The sequence below is a fragment of the Barbus barbus genome (assembly GCF_936440315.1).
Source record: "Barbus barbus genome assembly, chromosome: 11".
NCBI lineage: Eukaryota > Metazoa > Chordata > Actinopteri > Cypriniformes > Cyprinidae > Barbus > Barbus barbus.
The window spans coordinates 7,772,476-7,790,766 of NC_136739.1; the positions used below are offsets into that span (position 1 = coordinate 7,772,476).

General features: G+C 36.1%; 1 protein-coding gene across 2 annotated transcripts in view; it reads left to right on the forward strand.

Annotated features, from left to right (window-relative positions):
- LOC306877057 (dedicator of cytokinesis protein 9-like) overlaps positions 1–18,291 on the forward strand; it is a 98,014-nt gene that overhangs the window by 74,336 nt on the left and 5,387 nt on the right. For both annotated transcript variants that reach the window (XM_079428584.1, XM_079428583.1), the window contains 17 exons: positions 1,572–1,750; positions 1,845–1,958; positions 2,864–2,966; positions 3,166–3,290; positions 6,362–6,476; positions 6,561–6,627; positions 6,730–6,777; positions 7,514–7,650; positions 10,289–10,404; positions 10,522–10,659; positions 11,553–11,735; positions 11,841–11,954; positions 13,113–13,328; positions 13,411–13,468; positions 14,320–14,426; positions 16,143–16,265; positions 16,433–16,546. In XM_079428584.1, the coding sequence (XP_079284710.1) occupies positions 1,572–1,750; positions 1,845–1,958; positions 2,864–2,966; positions 3,166–3,290; positions 6,362–6,476; positions 6,561–6,627; positions 6,730–6,777; positions 7,514–7,650; positions 10,289–10,404; positions 10,522–10,659; positions 11,553–11,735; positions 11,841–11,954; positions 13,113–13,328; positions 13,411–13,468; positions 14,320–14,426; positions 16,143–16,265; positions 16,433–16,546 (2,057 nt within the window). The remainder of the gene's footprint in view (positions 1–1,571; positions 1,751–1,844; positions 1,959–2,863; positions 2,967–3,165; positions 3,291–6,361; positions 6,477–6,560; positions 6,628–6,729; positions 6,778–7,513; positions 7,651–10,288; positions 10,405–10,521; positions 10,660–11,552; positions 11,736–11,840; positions 11,955–13,112; positions 13,329–13,410; positions 13,469–14,319; positions 14,427–16,142; positions 16,266–16,432; positions 16,547–18,291) is intronic.

Genomic DNA, 18,291 nt, shown 5'->3' on the forward strand with positions numbered 1-18,291 from the left:
TGAAGATTAGACTAAAAAAATAAAAATAAAAACAAAGCATAACAAGTCAAGTCTGCTTTATTGTCAATTCTTCCACATGTACAGTACATACATACAGAGAACTGAAATTGCGTTACTCTCAGACCCTTGGTGCATACAGTTAACATTAAACACTGACAGTAGACGTTCAAATACAGATAAATACAGTTTAAACATATGCACATACAACTATACAAATGAGGACGTTTGTAGAAAAATAAAGAAAGAGATAAAGTGGCATAAGGCACATGGCAGAATAGATAGAGTGCAAACCAGTTAAATAAAACTAAACTAAATGTGCAGGTATATGTGTACTGCAAGAAGAGGTTAACCAACTCCTTATCTTTTTTTACCACATGGTGTTATGGAAAAGAACCATGTGACAGAAATTAAAAGCAATAATTTGAGACCAGAAAAGCATCACATAACTGTAAGAGTAAATAATAATACTAATAATTATAATAATAATAATAATGACTATGCACCCGTTTGTAAGGAAGGTTGTAAATTAACTAATTTCTCTGTCCAAAACTGTCACGTCACGTGACAAAAGAACGAACGACTCAAACCCGAGACTCGATATACAAGAACTAATCAATTCTCTTTCCGGCTCACGCTGCATTGGTTAAGCGTACGGGGCTGTCACGTGATGAACGAACGACTCAAACCCGAGACTCGATATGGAAGACCTAATCAATTCTCTTTCCGGCTCAGGCTGCATTGGTTAAGCGTACGGGGCTGTCACGTGATGAACGAACGACTCAAACCCGAGACTCGATATAGAAGACCTAATCAATTCTCTTTCCGGCTCAGGCTGCATTGGTTAAGCGTATGGGGCTGTCACGTGATGAACGAACGACTCAAACCCGAGAATGCTGTGCAATGCGCATGCGCGACTGAACGAATCACTCCCCGAGACGACTCGTTCTTCTCGAGTCACATTAAAGATTTGTTCAAAATGAACGAATCGTTCAAGAACGACCCATCACTAGTAACGGCAGTACACAAAGCAGCACAGCAGACTTTGAAACGTGCAGTGCTCATATTTATTCAATTAAATCATTGCCTTTTGAAGTTTGATCGCAATTCTTGTCTTTCCATCCCCAATTTTAAGACCTCCTGAAATCATAATTAAGACGTTCTTGTACCATTTAAGACTTTAAGGACACGTCAACTTTTCAAATTTTTGAGAATGCTGTTGTTTTTCACTTACTGAAAGTTTCATCTGTCTTTGCGCCACTCTCTTCACAGCTGCACCCAAACTGCTCTATTGAGCTGACTTGGATGTGCTTGATATAAATTTGATTCTATTAGAAATTAGCGTTTGGCATTTATTTATTTATTTAATTATGTCAAAAGCCTTCATAGATTTGGAACGGAGTCTGCCTGTTGGCGAGCCCTGCGCTAAATGATGACAGAAGTTGTATTTTTTGGTGGACTATTCCAATATAATTCCTGTTTCTATGGTTATAAAGCCTGTTGTTTCCGTTCCTATAGTTCAGGATTGTGTTTTCGGCTCTGAACTCACATCCTTCTCTCTGTGTCTCTGTCAGATCTTCAGCTGGACTACTCTTTAACTGATGATTTCTGTAAGAATCATTTCCTGGTGGGGCTGTTGCTAAGGGAGATGGGCGGAGCTGTACAGGAGTTCAGAGACATCCGTCAGATCGCTGTACAGGTGCTGAAGAACCTGATGATCAAACACGCCTTTGACGATCGTTACTCCTCCAAGGTGAATGAGCAGCATAGTGTGTCACACGCACGTGTGCTAAGAGCACTGCTTTGAATATAATAAATATAAAGTGTGTATTTTGTATGTTTTTCAGGGTCAGCAGGCTCGCTTGGCTACGCTTTACCTGCCTCTATTCAGTCTGCTGCTGGAAAACGTCCACAGACTCAACATCAAAGATGTGCCGCCTGTCATCAACCAGACTAACATTGTAAGACTGACACCTAGTGTTTGTTTCAGCCTGTGCAGCCATACAGAAGCGCTTGCCACCAGATTGCAGGTTAAAGGGATAGTTCACCAAAAATGGCAATTCTGTCATAATCGACTTACCCTTATGTCATTCCAAACCTGGTTTAGTTTTTTCTATAGAATGCCAAAGAATATATTTTTTGAAAATGTCAGTATTTTTGTCCATAAAATGAAAGTCAGTAAGGTTCAATGTTGCTTAGGACACCTTTGTCTTTAATTTTATGAAAACAGTGACATTCTTCAAGATATCTTCTTGTGTGTTTCTCAGAAGAAAGAAGTTATACAGTGTCAAAGCATTTCATTTATTGGATGACATTTCTATTTTTATTACAACTGAAAATCTGCCCTGATTTGACATTTGATTTGATTCTGATTTACAGGCTCTTGATTCGTTTAGATTTTGATTAGATTTTCTGTTATTAAGAATACTTCACTGAAATCATTGATAATAACCGATATTAATAAGAAATATTGAAAATTCAGCTTTGCATGACAGGAAAAAATGACATTTTAAAATAAAATAGAAAGCTGTTATTTTAGATATTAATTATATTTGACAATATAGCATAAGAGACTTTTTTCAAAAACATAAAACAATTTTACTGTCCCCAAACTTTACACATCCATTGAAAAAAAGGTGAACATTAAATGATCTCAATAATTAATATCAGTATCAGATTATTTGAATTATTTTTATCAGAAAGCAATGTAGTTGCAAGTGTAGTTCTCAAAGTAAAAAAGTCATGAACATATATTAACATGCAAACAAAATGTATAGTAAAATACAAATTGCAGTACAATGAGTGACCAAAATATAGTGGGTTAACAGGTTGCTCTTGAAACAGACTTCTGTTTGTATTGTTTCAGAATGGCCGTGATGATCATGTCATGGTGACACCTACAAAAAATATGGCCAGTCCAGTGGACAGCAGCCTGCATAAAGAGGTGTTTGGAGTAATTTCAGGAACAGGTGAGACACAGCGTCATAACCAGCCACTATCTGACAGTTTTACAGAAACAAGCTCTTTGTTTGTTCCCATTGAAATGCCTTTTGACTATTATGTCCTATATCAGGCCTTACAGAGTTCAAATAATTATGTTCAGATTATTGAGAAATATCATTTGAGAGTGATTATGTCCAGTATATTGATGTGTTTTGTGTTTGCCAGTCTCTCCTCACACTCCGACCGTGAGCTCTGTACGGCACACTGACTCACGCACCTCTCTTATCAGCACAGACTCTGGAAACGGCCTATCAGAGCGCAGCATTGAGAAGCCACACCCCCCAGACAAGGTACTGCTCACCTGACCTGATTGTCATTTTTGTGTACATTATTTATGATGGACTGTTATCATGTTTTATGTTTATGTGCCGCAGTGTGTGTTTATCCCAGTAGTGTGTGGGTGTGGGTGTGTGTGCTAACCTATGGTTGTGTGTCTCTTGCTGCCGCTGCGTTCAGCGGGAGTGTTTCTCTCGCCGTCACTCTGCCAGCGTACTGCGTTTCTTTACTGACTCAGAGGAGATGCCGCTCTCTGCACGTCTCAAACGACAGACCATGGACTTCTCTCTGCTGTCTACACCGTCTGAGCAACACACACACCCTACACAAGTATTACATCAGCGCTGACCTTTGACCCCTGCCTTGCAGCCCTGCTATTACCACTCACCTCTGACCTCTTACCCTACACGGTCCCAATTTGGTGTTTCTGTGTGTGCATGTGGCTTTACTGATCCTCTGTTCCCTTAGCTAGACAATAATGATTGACTGTCTTAAAGGGGTCATATTGCATTTTGTTTTCCCTGAGGGTCACTTTCCCTGAGGGTCACTTGTACAAGAGATAATTGATCAGTTTATATTCAGATTCAGATCATTCTGCTTCAGTTCTGTGAGTTTATGATGTAATTGAAAAATTAATGTAGTTTGTGAAATTAGTTCTCTGTTACAGCGTTATGACATCATTTCAAGGAAATTTGTTATGTTCATATGTGTTTGATTATTAAATCAGGTTTATAGCAGGTGTTAACACTGATTAACAAGCATTAATGTAAATGAAGGACAGGGTTGGGTGGAGTTGCTATAAACCAGTTATGCTCATTTACTTAGAGAGAATAACAACCCTGTCCTCCTCCTGTCAATCACTGTATCACCCCCTGCACCTGCCCACCACAGTCCTGCAGGGGGCCCCAGAGTCATTCAGAGCCTCAGCGACTCAAGACCAAAGACACAGTGATTGACAGGAGATGAACAGGGTCGTTATTCTCTCTAATCAATTGAGCTTTACTGGTTTATAGCAACCCCACACGACCCCATTATATTAATGCTTGTTAATCACTGTTAACACCTGCTATAAACCTGATTTAATAATCAGACACATAGATAATAATCAGGAACATATATTTCCTTGAAATGATACCATAACATTGTTAAACAGTGAACAATGAATGACGTTTACAAAGCCAATTAATATTCAGTGCCATAAACTCACAGAACTGAAGCTGAATGATCTTGTGTTGTTGTCTTGATTGAAGCATGTCAGTGTGATGAAATAAATCAGACCTGAATTGACGCTTCAAATAAACTGATCACTGATGCATCACACAGCAGTTGTGTGGAGTTTGGTGCCACTACTGAATTTAAGGTGTTTGTGTTCGTTTAGTTGTAAACCTCTCTTTTATTAAGAGTATTATTGTGTCCTGCATCATAAATGTGTGTATAATAATTAAAATATGTGCAGGTTGTTTGGGAACGCTGTCCGGTAGAGGCTTTTCAAACCATTATTTGAGTGAAAAAAATGCTAGAAAATAAATAGCATTTGCTATTTGGTATACACATTTCACACAATAACATTTAACAAAATTTGATAGTGTTACTGTTTTTAGCTTAGACTAAAGCTGAGAAACGTTAGATCATCTACAATTGTTTGATTCTACTCACAGTCTTAGTGTTAAAGAAATAAATGGATACATAATTGCATGTGGAAAAACTTAAATTTCCATAGAAACAGATACTTTACACCCCCCGTTGCAAATATAACTGCATTTTAATTGCAGTCACACCAGAACACATTATCTTATCCTCTCGTTATCTAAGTCAGCCAGGTGCATTAGTTGCACATTATTTAGATATGGATATTGAATGAAATAGCTTTGTGGTGACTAAATATTTGGTTTATTTTTTATTTTTTCATCAATGGTCTTTTGGACTACAGTTAGACTCTGTTTAAGTAACTCTGTGTCATGATATGACCTCTTTAAGATATCTTCCAGTGGAGAGCAGACATTTCTGTCAGCACGTCTGTATTTTGTAGACGTAACAGAGCAGATCTTGTGCCTAAATCCATAGCTGATGCTTCCAGTCACAGGAAGCTGAGTCAGTAAATCTGTTGATTGCAGGAATGCTGTGGCGCACTGAATGATCTCTCTTTGATATTATTTCCTTTTGTTGCATTTCAATTAGTACAAAAACAGTCCTTCAGTCTCCATCTGTGTAGCCACATGATAAATTAAGTGAATAAACAGACGCAGTATTTTGTGGGTTTCATAGTTTCCACACCCTGCTGTCTCAGTGAGGATCTGCTGGCAGGGGAACATGGGAAATATTCTGGCCAGTGCTGTGCTATGGTAGATACATTAGCATGTTAGTGTAGGCCTGTGTGTGTGTAGAGCTGTGCTGTGCTCCTCCCTGTCTCGTCTGTGACATCCTGTAGGGAAAGAGCTGTGAATGGCCGTTTGGAGTGTGTGCAGTGCAATAATGCTACTATATCATTGTCCTTTTTTTATGAAAGTGTGCATGTGATTTGAGGTGGATGTGTGTTAATAAATGTGCATGTGTATGTGAGTGCTTATAATTTCCTGAGTGTGTATTTATAGTTGCCCCAAAAAGTATTTGGACACTTAAGCAACACTTCAGTTGATCAAACCAGATATCATTTAATTTAAAGTGAGAGCACAAAAAAATCTTTAAAAAATATTGGTTAATTAAAATATAACTGAAATAAAATATTATATATTATATGAAAATTAAACTGTAAAAACTTAAATGAAAATAAAATGAAATTTAAAATAAAAGTCAAGTTGAAGTGCTAAAGTTACTATAACTGGAAAAAGTAAAGCTAAATACAAAAAAAACCCTAAAACATTTAAAAATCACATAACAAACTTACTAAAGTGAATATAAAAACTGAAAATATAAAACTAGAAGCTAATTCAAAATATTAATAAATATTAGAAAATATAAATAACACTGATATTGTTATATTATTTTAATATATTGCAAAGATATTCAGACAAGTGTGACTTAAGTGTCCAGAAATGTCAATGGTTTTGTGGTCTGTGAATGTCTGATCTTGTTTTCTCTGTTTCAGTGTCATGTCGCTGGGGTTCTGGGCAGCTCTTTGCTTCGCTGTGATAAACTGGACCAGTCTGAAGTGAAGAACATATTAATGTGCTTCCTGCACGTGTTAAAGAGCATGTCTGAAGGTACACACACACACACCTGAGATTATATAAGCCTGCTTCATTGTAGTTGTCTGTTGTTTGACCGTCGCATTTGCTGCGTGTTAGATGCTCTGTTCAACTACTGGAATAAAGCTTCACCCACAGAACTGATGAACTTCTTCAGTCTGCTAGAGTAAGTGTTGCACTTCACACCTGCACCTCCACAGCACATACACACACACACACACACACACACACACTCCTGGCTCATCATTCATTTCTCATCTGATTTTAGAGTGTGTCTTCATCAGTTCAAATACATGGGAAAGAGACACATTGCAAGGTAATGTCTTTATTTCTTTATATCTTTTTTTATAAACATATTTATTAATTTTGCACATATTTATAATAGTAGAATATAAATATGTCATAATATATAGAAATATAGGTAGCACTTTACAATGAGGTCCTAAAAAACTAACTTTAAATGAGCAATATATCAGTGTTTATTGATCTGCATTAATGTTGGTTAATAAAAATACAATTGTTAATTTTAGCTCAGATCCATTAAATAATATTAACAGATACTTTTGATTTTAATCATGTTTTTGCGAATGTCGACACTAACTAAGATTAATAAATGCTCTAGGGGTGTTTTTCATTGTTTTTCATGTCTAGTTCATGTCCAGTTGTAGTTAATGTTAACAAATGAAACCCTATTGTAAAGTACCCCAGCGTATAATGTTATAAATAAATAATATATAAATAATGTTTCATAATAGTATTTTTTGACCAAGTAACTATCCAGAAAACTGATGAGTTAAGCACCACTAAATATATGTTTCTGCTGTTGGCCAACATGTTTTATAGATATGTTATATATATATATATATATATATATATATATATATATATATATATATATATACATTTTATAGAAAGATATAAAGATTTTATAGAAACTCGTATTAGACAACTACTACCAATTATCACAGAAGATTTATTTTTTGTCAGTGAGTGTTTAATGAGCTCATAATAGAAGCTTCTGAAGTTCATGTTACATTTGACTCTGTCATCAGGACTCTGGAGGGATCCGGGCCGGTGGTTCACGAGCGCCGCTCTCAGACTCTTCCTGTGTCCCGCAGCAGGACAGGAGCCCTACATATGAGACTGCAACAGCTCAACAGCCTGGACAACTCCTACACCTACAACCACAGTGAGACACACACACAAATCCAGCTATTACATCTGCAGCTCTCTTTAGTCTTTGAATAAAAGACAAGAAATGAAAGCTTCCTACTATTTTAACATTTAATGTTGAAAGAATTGGACTTAATTTATGAGATCAAATGAAATAAAAAAAATTTTTTAGACAAAATTAATGAAAATTAGCCAAGAAATGTCTTCAGCCTCAGGCCATCCAAGATGTAGATGAGTTTGTTGCTTCATCAGAACAGATTTGGAGTCCAAATAGCTGATAAAAACATCACAATAATCCACACCACTCCAATTCATCAGTTAACATCTTGTGAAGTGAAAAGTGTTGTAATAAAGCTTTGTAATAAACAAAACCATCATTAGGATATTTTTACTTCAAACTGTCGCTTCTGGCTGAAATATAAATCCATAATAACACTTCCTCCAGTGAAAAACGTAATCCCTCGTTGTTTTATCACTGTCATGTTTGTTTAGAGCTGTTTTCGCTCTAGACAGTGCTTGATCTGAGAAAATGTATCTTGACGAGACGAGATGACTTTTCAACTGGAGAAAGCAATATTATGGATAAAGTATTTTAGCCGGAAGCAATGGTTTGAACTTACTTATACATCTTAATGATGGATTTGTTTAGTACAAACAAACAGCTTTTCACTTCGCAAGATGTTAATTGATGGACTGGAGTGTTGTGGATTACTTGTGGATTATTGTAATGTTTTTATCAACTGTTTGGACTCTCATTCTGACGGCACCCATTTACTGCAGAGGATCCATTGGATGAGCAAGTGATGTAATGCTACATTTACATTTTACATTAATTCATTTAGCAGACGCTTTTATCCAAAGCGACTTACAATTGGGGAACACATCAAGCGATACATCTTAAAGAGGGAAATAGACACAGGAAGTGCTCGTAATACCAAGTTTCAAGCATTGTTCAAATAAGTACAAGCTAGACAGGGAAAGATTAAAGAAAAGAGAAAACAAAGTTTGTTTGTTTGTTTGTTTTAGGATGAAGTCAAATAGTGACGAAAGAGATTAGTTTTCAGCTGTCACTTGAAAATTGTCAGGGAATCATCATTCCGGATAGGGGTGGGAAGTTAATTCCACCAGCCAGGAACGGTGAACGAAAATGTTCTAGAAAATGATTTTGTGCCTCTCTGTGATGGTACCACGAGGTGTCGCTCACTAGTGGATCTCAGACTTCTGGAGGAAATGTAGCTGAGCCTGTGGCTGTTCTGTATGCAAGCATCAATGTCTTGAACTTGATGCGAGCCACAACAGGTAGCCAGTGCAAGGAGATAAAGAGAGGTGTGACGTGGGCTCTTTTGGGCTCGTTGAAGACCAGTCATGCCGCTGCATTCTGAATCATTTGTAGAGGTTTGATTATGCATGATGGAAGTCCAGCCAGAAGAGCATTGCAGTAGTCCAGCCTAGAAATGACAACGGCCTGGACAAGAAGTTGTGCAGCATGCTCCGTTAGGAAGGGCCTGATCTTTCTGATGTTGTGGAATGCAAACCTGCAAGATAGAGCAGTTTTTCAATTTGGTCTTTGAAAGTCAGCTGGTCATCAAAGATTACACCAAGATTTCTGACCGAACATGATGGGGTAATTGTTGATTAACCTAACTGGATGGTGAAGTCATACTGTAGAGTTGGAGTGGCAGGGAAGACAAGGAGCCCAGTCTTTGCCAGATTGAGCTGTCGGTGATGTTTTTTCATCCATGCCGAGATATCCGGCAGGCAGCCTGATATCCGTGCAGTTAATGTTGGATCATCTGGTTGAAATGAAAGATAGAGCTGTGTGTCATCAGCATAGCAATATTAGGAGAAACCATGTGCCTGTATGATGGGACTCAGTGATGTAGTGTATATGGAGAAGAGGAGGGGTCCAAGAACTAATCCCTGAGGAACCCCAGAAACCAGTTGATGTGCTTTGGATACCTCCCCTCCCCAGGCCACCCTGAAAGACCTACCAGTGAGAGAGGATTCAAACCAGCGAAGTGGAATCCCTGTGAAGCCCAGTGATGAGAGGGTGGACAGGAGGATCTGATGATTCACCGTGTCAAAAGCGGTAGATAGATCCAGCAAAATAAGAACTGATGATTAGTAATCAGCTTTTGCAGTCCGCAAAGCTTCAGTGGCTTGAGAGTAGTGCAGTCTCAGTTGAATGGCCACTCCTGAAATCTGACTGGTTAGCTTCCTGTTGGCTATTCTGTGAAAGAAATAATGATACCTGGTTAAAAACAACTTGTTTGAGTGTTTTCACTATGAATGGAAGGAAAGAGACAGGTCTGTAGCTATCTATAAGTGAAGTGTTTCATGTAGGATTTTTGAGCAGTGGGGAAAGTGCTGTGAGGAGAGATGCTAGAGTTCTCCAAAACTGTTCCAATGAAGAAACAAACTCATCTCTAATAATTTCTTTAAGACAAATTTAATGGAATTTATAGGCAAATCTCAATAAATTCAAATGTTAACAGCATTAAATCTATTGACAGCCACTCAACATTCTCATTTAATTTCATTCACAGTTATTTGTTTTACTCATTTATTATAATTCTGACCTCACAGCACATAGAGCAGCTCTCAGATCAGCTGATATAAGACCCTTCCACATTTGTTTGTGTGTGTGTTTCTAGATTACAGTCATTCAGATGCTGATATGTTGAATCAGTCTCTGTTGGAAGGAAATATTGCCACAGAAGTTTGTCTAACAGTTTTGGACACACTGAGCATCTTCATCATGGGCTTTAAGGTCAGAAATCAGCCATAATCATCATCATCATCACAATCACCTGCAATCATGAGTGGTGTTTGTTCACTTTATTCCTCACTGATAACAGTGTGTGTTTATATGTGTGTTTGCTCTCAGACTCAGCTGAGTTTGGATCATGGCCACAATCCCCTCATGAAGAAAGTCTTTCAGGTTCATCTCTGCTTCCTACAAATCAACCAATCAGAGACGGCCCTCAAACAGGTCTTCACTTCTCTTCGCACTTTCATCTACAAGGTGAGTGTGACAATAGAATAAGCACATAAATCAATAGCTACTAAAGGGACAGTCCATCCAAAACTGAAAAATCTGTAATCATTTAATAAGGCCCTATATGATTTTATATGAGTGGAAAATACAGATAGAATCCAGTCATAAATTGCATAATGTCACAGAATTTGGCAAATTTTGGATGAATAAATCAAAAGTGGGGTTGTACAATTAATCAAATTGCAATATGTACTATTGTCTGTGAAAATTAAACTGTGAAAGATTGATATTTAAATCTGGAGTGTGCATTTCTGTATGTCTCTGTGTGAGTGTTGCAGTACAATAATATTGTACTACTATACAACATTACACAATGATAATAATAATGAAATTATTAAACCCTTTTTTAAAGGAATATTTTAGTGTTTTAATTTTCATTTTTAACAGTAAACTTCTGTTGTTCAGCACTTTGTTTGCCAAAAAATAAAACAACTTGTTGAATTTTCATTGATAATATTTGAAAAGGTTAAAAGATTATTTAAAAAAATTAAATTGTTAATGTTTTATGCTTTCATTTGATTACCCCCATTGTTGATACTAAATGTGTATTAAATCCAAGTAAATTAAAACTGAAAATTAGAATTTATTTTTTTAAATCTTAATGTCAAAATGTTAAGTTTTATAAATTCAATTTATTAGTCATGCTTTTTGATCTGACTTAATTGAAATCCAGACAATTTAAAACAGAAAATAAAGAATTTGGCAAAAAATAAAACAATTTGGGGGAAATAATAAAATCCAATTTGTAAAAAAATAAAATGCATTTCATAGGGCTCTAATTTACTTACCCTCATGTCATTACAAATTATGAAGAATGTTCATGCTGCTGTTTTCCTGTTTTCTTTCATGTGTGTGTCCAGTTTCCATGTACGTTTTTCGAGGGCCGTGCGGATATGTGTGCATCTTTCTGCTATGAGATTCTGAAGTGCTGTAACTCCAAACTGAGCTCCATCCGCAGCGACGCAGCTCATCTGCTCTACTTCCTGATGAAGAGCAACTTCGACTACACTGGACGCAAATCCTTCGTCCGCACACACCTGCAGGTGGAAAAATGCCACATTTATCATATGACGCTGAAGTCACAGTGTTTGGATATGTCTGGATTATTTCATCCCGTCTTTACAGATTCGATGTTTGTGATTCCTCAGGTGGTGATTGGCGTCAGTCAGCTGATCGCTGATGTCATCGGAATAGGAGGGACGAGGTTCCAGCAGTCGCTGTCAATCATCAACAACTGTGCCAACAGTGACAAAACTATCAAAGTTGGTTCATTTTATGTACACTCACATGCAAACACTAGATCCTGAAACAAAGATCAGATGTGTCTGATTACAGTAGAAGTGATTTAGTTTTTGGGGACAGACAACATTCTATTATGCTTGATTTTTCAAAGAGTAGGACCCAAAAGTATTGACATTTATTGGTTGGGATTTAAAATGTAACGTGTCTTGGAAATAAACAGGTAGTTTTAGGATTTAGGAAAATCTAAAAATAAATTTTATTTTGCCACTTGCGAACTCTTTTGTACAAATGGTCAGATATCCGAGATGATCCTTTAAACGGACTAATAAAAATAAGAAATATAATATATTATATTATAATGTTAAAGTTTGAGGTACGATTTTTTAAATGTTTTTGAAAAGAGCCTCTTAAGCTCATCAATTCTGCATTTATTTGATAAAAAACAGTAATATTGGAAATATTATTACAATTTAATTGTTTTCTGTTTTAATATATGTTCAAATGTAATTTATTCCTGTCTTGCAAAGCATCAATTACTCCAGTGTTCAGTGTCACATGATCTTTCAGAAATCATTTTAATATGCTGATTCACTGCTCAAGAAGCAGTTTTTATTATAGATAATAATAGCTGTGCTGCATATTTTTTTGAAAATAGTACTTTTTTTCAGGATTATTTGAAAAAATGTTTAAAAAAATTGCATATATTTAAAATAGAATAAAAAACGAATTAACCCCAAATTTTTGAACTGCAGTGTTCAAAACTGCAGTATTATAGATAATAATAGCTGTGCTGCATATTTTTTTGAAAATAGTACTTTTTTTCAGGATTATTTGATAAAATGTTTAAAAAAATTGCATATATTTAAAATAGAATAAAAAACGAATTAACCCCAAATTTTTGAACTGCAGTGTGTGTGTGTGTGTGTGTGTAACAACAAATATTACATTAGCAGATTACACAATATAAGCGTTGTCTGTACTGGTCTCAGACTTTTGGACCTCACTAATAACATAAAAAGACATTTTTATGCTTTACAGATTCACTAAAAAAGGGTTTTGGATCATTAGATCCGGATCTAGATGTAGCTTGTTCTGGGGCAAATACAGTTCTACACAGACTCATACTCTGACATTTACACATTCACACACAGTCACTCATCCCCTTGCTTCTCCCTCAGAACACAGCATTCCCATCTGATGTGAAAGACTTGACCAAGAAGATCCGCACTGTTCTGATGGCCACAGCTCAGATGAAGGAGCACGAGAGAGACCCCGAGATGCTGGTGGACCTGCAGTACAGTCTTGCCAAATCTTACGCTAGCACTCCTGAGCTCCGCAAGACGTGGCTGGATAGCATGGCCCGTATCCATGTGAAGAATGGAGACCTCTCTGAGGTACATCACACACAGCCACACACATCGTCATGTATGTTTAACACACTGTGAAGCTCATGTTCTCTGGTTTGGTTCCCTTCAGGCAGCCATGTGTTATGTGCATGTAGCAGCGCTGGTGGCCGAGTACTTGAGGAGGAAAGGTTAGACACACACACACAAACTCTTGTGATGATGCTATTATAGTCTAGGGATTGTCAACTTTAGTCGTATATTATTTCACATAAATCACATAAAAATACTTGTTTATCACTTTAGTAACAGGGTTAAATATTTGCACTACAGTTCAAAAGTTTGGGGCCAGTAAGATTTTTCTATTCATTAAAAAAATCCTGAAAATGTATTACTCTTTCTGCAAAACATTGGAAATAATTAAAAATGTTTCTTGAGCAGAAAATCAGCATATTATATTGATTTCTGAAGTATCATGTGACACTGAAGACTAGAGTAATGATGCTGAAAATTCAGCTTTGATCACAGGAATAAATTTTACACAAAATTTCTGTCTTTACTGTATTTTTAATTAAATAAATGCAGCATTGGTGAGCATAAGAGACTTTTTCCAAAAACATTATCCTTACAAACGATAGATAGATAGATAGATAGATAGATAGATAGATAGATAGATAGATAGATAGATAGATAGATAGATAGATAGATAGATAGATAGATAGATAGATAGATAGATAGATAGATAGATAGATAGATCTTTTTCTCACCTTCTCACCTCCTCATATCTCTCTCTTCCCCATATCTGATGAAGTCCCTGATGATATCAGTTATCACTCAGTATGTTACTCACCTTTTGCTGCAGTTTTAAGAATTAAAACGCTTTATGACCGGACTCACTCCAAACAATTATCTTTCACCTTTTCTACCGGTCATTATCACACATCTGGCTGTTGTCATGTGTCTGTTTTTTAAATGGCATTGCTTCAGGAAAACTCTGTCTCTCCCAGTGTGAATTGTAATGGTTGTTTGTGTGTTTGTGTAGGCACATTTAAACAGGGCTGTACTGCATTCAGAGTGGTCACACCGAACATCGACGAAGAAGCGTCCATGATGGAAGATGTGGGGATGCAGGATGTTCACTTTAATGAGGTGAATATCTGTCTTAAAGCCAACAAACCATTCGTTCAAATCAGAGGAGAAACAAATAGTCATGATGCTGAGCAAAAACAAATTCACACAGTATAACAGATGGAGCAATGAGAAGCCACCTTTTACAGTAGCTGGTATCAGAAGTAGAATGCAAGAGAAGCCAGTTCAAGACTGAATTTGAGAAATTAAAAAAAAACGTAATTGGGAGGGCAGAATGTCACATTCAAAGGTCAGCAGCAACAACAGTGATAAATTAAGTGATATTAGATCCATAAAGTGCTTGATTCATTTTGAGAATGACTGAATTTGTATTTCTTATGCGCATGAGACGAGTAAAGAGCACTGCTGCAGAAATATATCTCACGAGTCATGATTTCCTACATATATATATATTTTACTAATACATACCGGTAACCTCGGTATGAATAACTCCATTATTTTTCATATAATTCATAACCCATTCTATTAAAAACACATTGAATATCCATATCTGATTCTCCAGGTACAATGTGAATTGTCTGAATGCAAAACTGCTGTGTGGCGTTAATCAATCACGGCAAATAATGTATTTGATGTTTAATATTTAATTTTGAAGTGGAAGATTTTAGACCAGTAAGATTTCACTTGAGGCAGGGCTATCATATTTTGATCAACAAAATGACTTGCAGGTTAAGATACAGCATTATAGAATGTCAGTGTTGATTTAGTTTAATATTAGTACAGTAAAAGAGGGAAGCAATAAACTAATGTCCATGTAACTGATGGTGGTTATCAGTGAGCTTATCTCCACTTTGACTGATACTCAGCCATCATTTCTGCACTTTGACTGAGAGATAAAACAGTAATAAGATTAAACAACAGGTTTATTTAGTTAACCAAAACATACATAAACATTTCCATAACTGAAAATAAAATCAAATATATATATAAAAAATTATATATATTAATAATTATTAATATATATAAATAATTATTATTATTATTATTTCAGCTAGTTTCCAAAGGGAAAGGGAAGTGGTGTGTGGCCAAGTATGGTGACCCATACTCAGAATTTGTGGTCTGCATTTAACCCATCCAAGTGTACACCCAGTAGTGAACATACACCCGGAGCAGTGGGCAGCCAATGCTGCGGCACCCGGGGAGCAGTTGGGGGTTTGGTGCCTTGCTCAAGGGTCTCACCTCAGTCGTGGTATTGAGGGTGGAGAGAGTGTTGGTTATTCACTCGAACCCACGACCTACCGGTTACAAGTCCGACTCCCTATCCATTAGGTCACGACTGCCCACAACGCTTCACATTTTTGTTTAGTTTAACTTGATGTACTAAAATGACTAAAACTAAATCTGAAATGTAAAAAATAATAAAAATGACAAACATAAAAAAATAAGTGAAACTTTTAATAATAAAATGAATAAAAAATGAAAAGTTTAATAAAAAATTCAAAATACAAAAACAGAAACAAACGCAAAACGTTTAATAAAAAAAATTGTACTTAAATGATACTAAAATTACACCTGAAGAAAATGTGATTAATGAGCAAAAATTATGAAGAAAAGTGAATTTAGTCACAAATTGAGCATAGATTACATTTGCATTTATGTTATGTGGAGACATTCAGTGAGGCTTAAGCAAAACTAAATACTTTTGTTTTCACTGTATGCTAAAATATCTTTGTATGTATATGTATGTAAGCATGTGTTTGTCTTTGTGCGTCATAGGATGTCCTGATGGAGCTTTTGGAAGAATGTGCTGATGGTTTATGGAAAGCAGAGCGTTATGAGCTCATCTCTGACATCTACAAACTCATCATTCCCATTTATGAGAAACGCAGAGATTTTGAGGTACAGCTGTAACACACACTGCAGAATAAAAAGGAGTGTATTTTAAATGTCTAAGGGTGTGTTACCTGACACTTAAGTTTATCCAAGCTTTTACTAAAAGTATACGCATCAGTACAGAAATTGAAACTCCGATGTTTTTTGTAAACACTGTCGTCTGTTTGTGGCAGAGACTGGCTCACCTCTATGACACCCTGCACCGTGCCTACAGTAAGGTCACAGAGGTTATGCACACGGGCAAGCGCTTGCTGGGAACATATTTCAGAGTAGCGTTCTTCGGTCAGGTGAGTCTCATCAGCTTCACTCATCATTTCTTTATCAGGACGAGCTTTGTAATGACTCTTTATTGTGTCTTTATTTATCTGTCATATGATTCATGTTTCTTCTGGTTTACCGTCTGAAGGCAACGGTAAGTCTTGTGTGTTTGAGTTGAACATTCTGTGGCCCAACACGGACTACTGGATTTCTATGCTCATATTTTATCTTCAGCTTTGGGTGTAAAAAAAATTATTAATGGGATTTCGAAGCCTCCAACGTATAAACATTACAATCTGGTATGGTAAATAAAAAATAAAGAAACAAACAGTATTGCCCTGCTGACAGAAACTTTGAGTTTAGTTGCATTGCTGGCTCTTGGTGTGCTTACTTGCATCTGCAGCTGCTGCACTGATTTTCTTAAATCTGTTTGTGTGTGCAGATATGCGTGTTTTGCATTTGGTTGGTAACCCATAACACGTCCATGAACTTTTTTTGATCAGCATCAAGATTTTTAGGTTAAAATTGACAGCATATGAATACATAACCCTTGCAAAAAAAGAAGTAAAAGACTGAACTCGCAGATAATATACTATTAATGAAATAAAAGGCCATGAATGATTCTTAACTTTAAGTAGACTTTTTTAAAAAGTGCACTTTGCAATATCAGAGGTTTACTTCAAAGGACATTTTAAATCATTGTTTTAATAATCTTTTTTCATGACTTCAAGTGCACTTATTTTGATGCGTGACAAATACCAATATTAAATTTAAATTATTATAAATGCTTGTCAGTACAGTTATTAATTATGAAATTAAGTCCTACAAACTTAAGTGGGTCAAAAAAAGTTTAGCTAATTGCATTTAATATAAATTTAAACTATAATACATTTTCATTTAATTGCAATTACATTTGGTTAAGTGTCCAAAATTTTATGTATGTATATTATTTTTTTATGCTGAAGTCCATTACTTTTACTTTTTCATGGTAAGTGTATGTCACAACTTTTTGGCCAGTGATAGGCTTAGATTCAGTGATTTGGATACAAAAAACATACTTTTAAGGCCATTTTTGTAATGACTTTCAGTATTTACTTATCTGCCACAATATGTAATGTCTTTTGGCAGCAATAGCTGGCATGTTGTGCTATCTGATTGATTTTTTTTTATTTTTTTTAGAGCCCTAAAAAAAAGTTACTTGCAAATGCATTTTAAAACAGTCAGCTTCCAAAATGTATTTTAAACCAACTGCCTATATTCTTTTATGTGAAATGATTACCAGTACTTAAGACTTACACAGTATGTCCTGGTACTCCTGTAACTTTGAAGATTAGCTATAACACCATTTTCTAAACCTGTTTCTCTGTTCAACACAACTCAAGAACTGGTGAAAAATGAATTTCCGACTAAAATGGGCACTTAGTTAAACAACTGAAGTGTGTTTCTGACTGTGTGCAGTCATTGATGAGTTGTTTCTGTCGCTGTGGTGGTTTGTGTCTCTAGCAGTACCAGTGTAATGACTCTGAGATGAACGAGGTAAACTCAACATTAGTTCTGCGTGTGTGTTGTGCTGTGGAAGTCATCATAATCCCTGTTTAATAATTAGGATTAATGATCAACACTCTACAGTTTTTATACTTTTCAGTATTTCCAGAGGAGTGTTGAAAATAGTTGCGTCCTGTGACTAACTTTGTGTTCAAAAATTAGTAGGCGTGTAGCCTAATTTGGTTTCAGTGGATTCTTCTGATTGAGTCAGATTTGCTTGTTCTTTTAG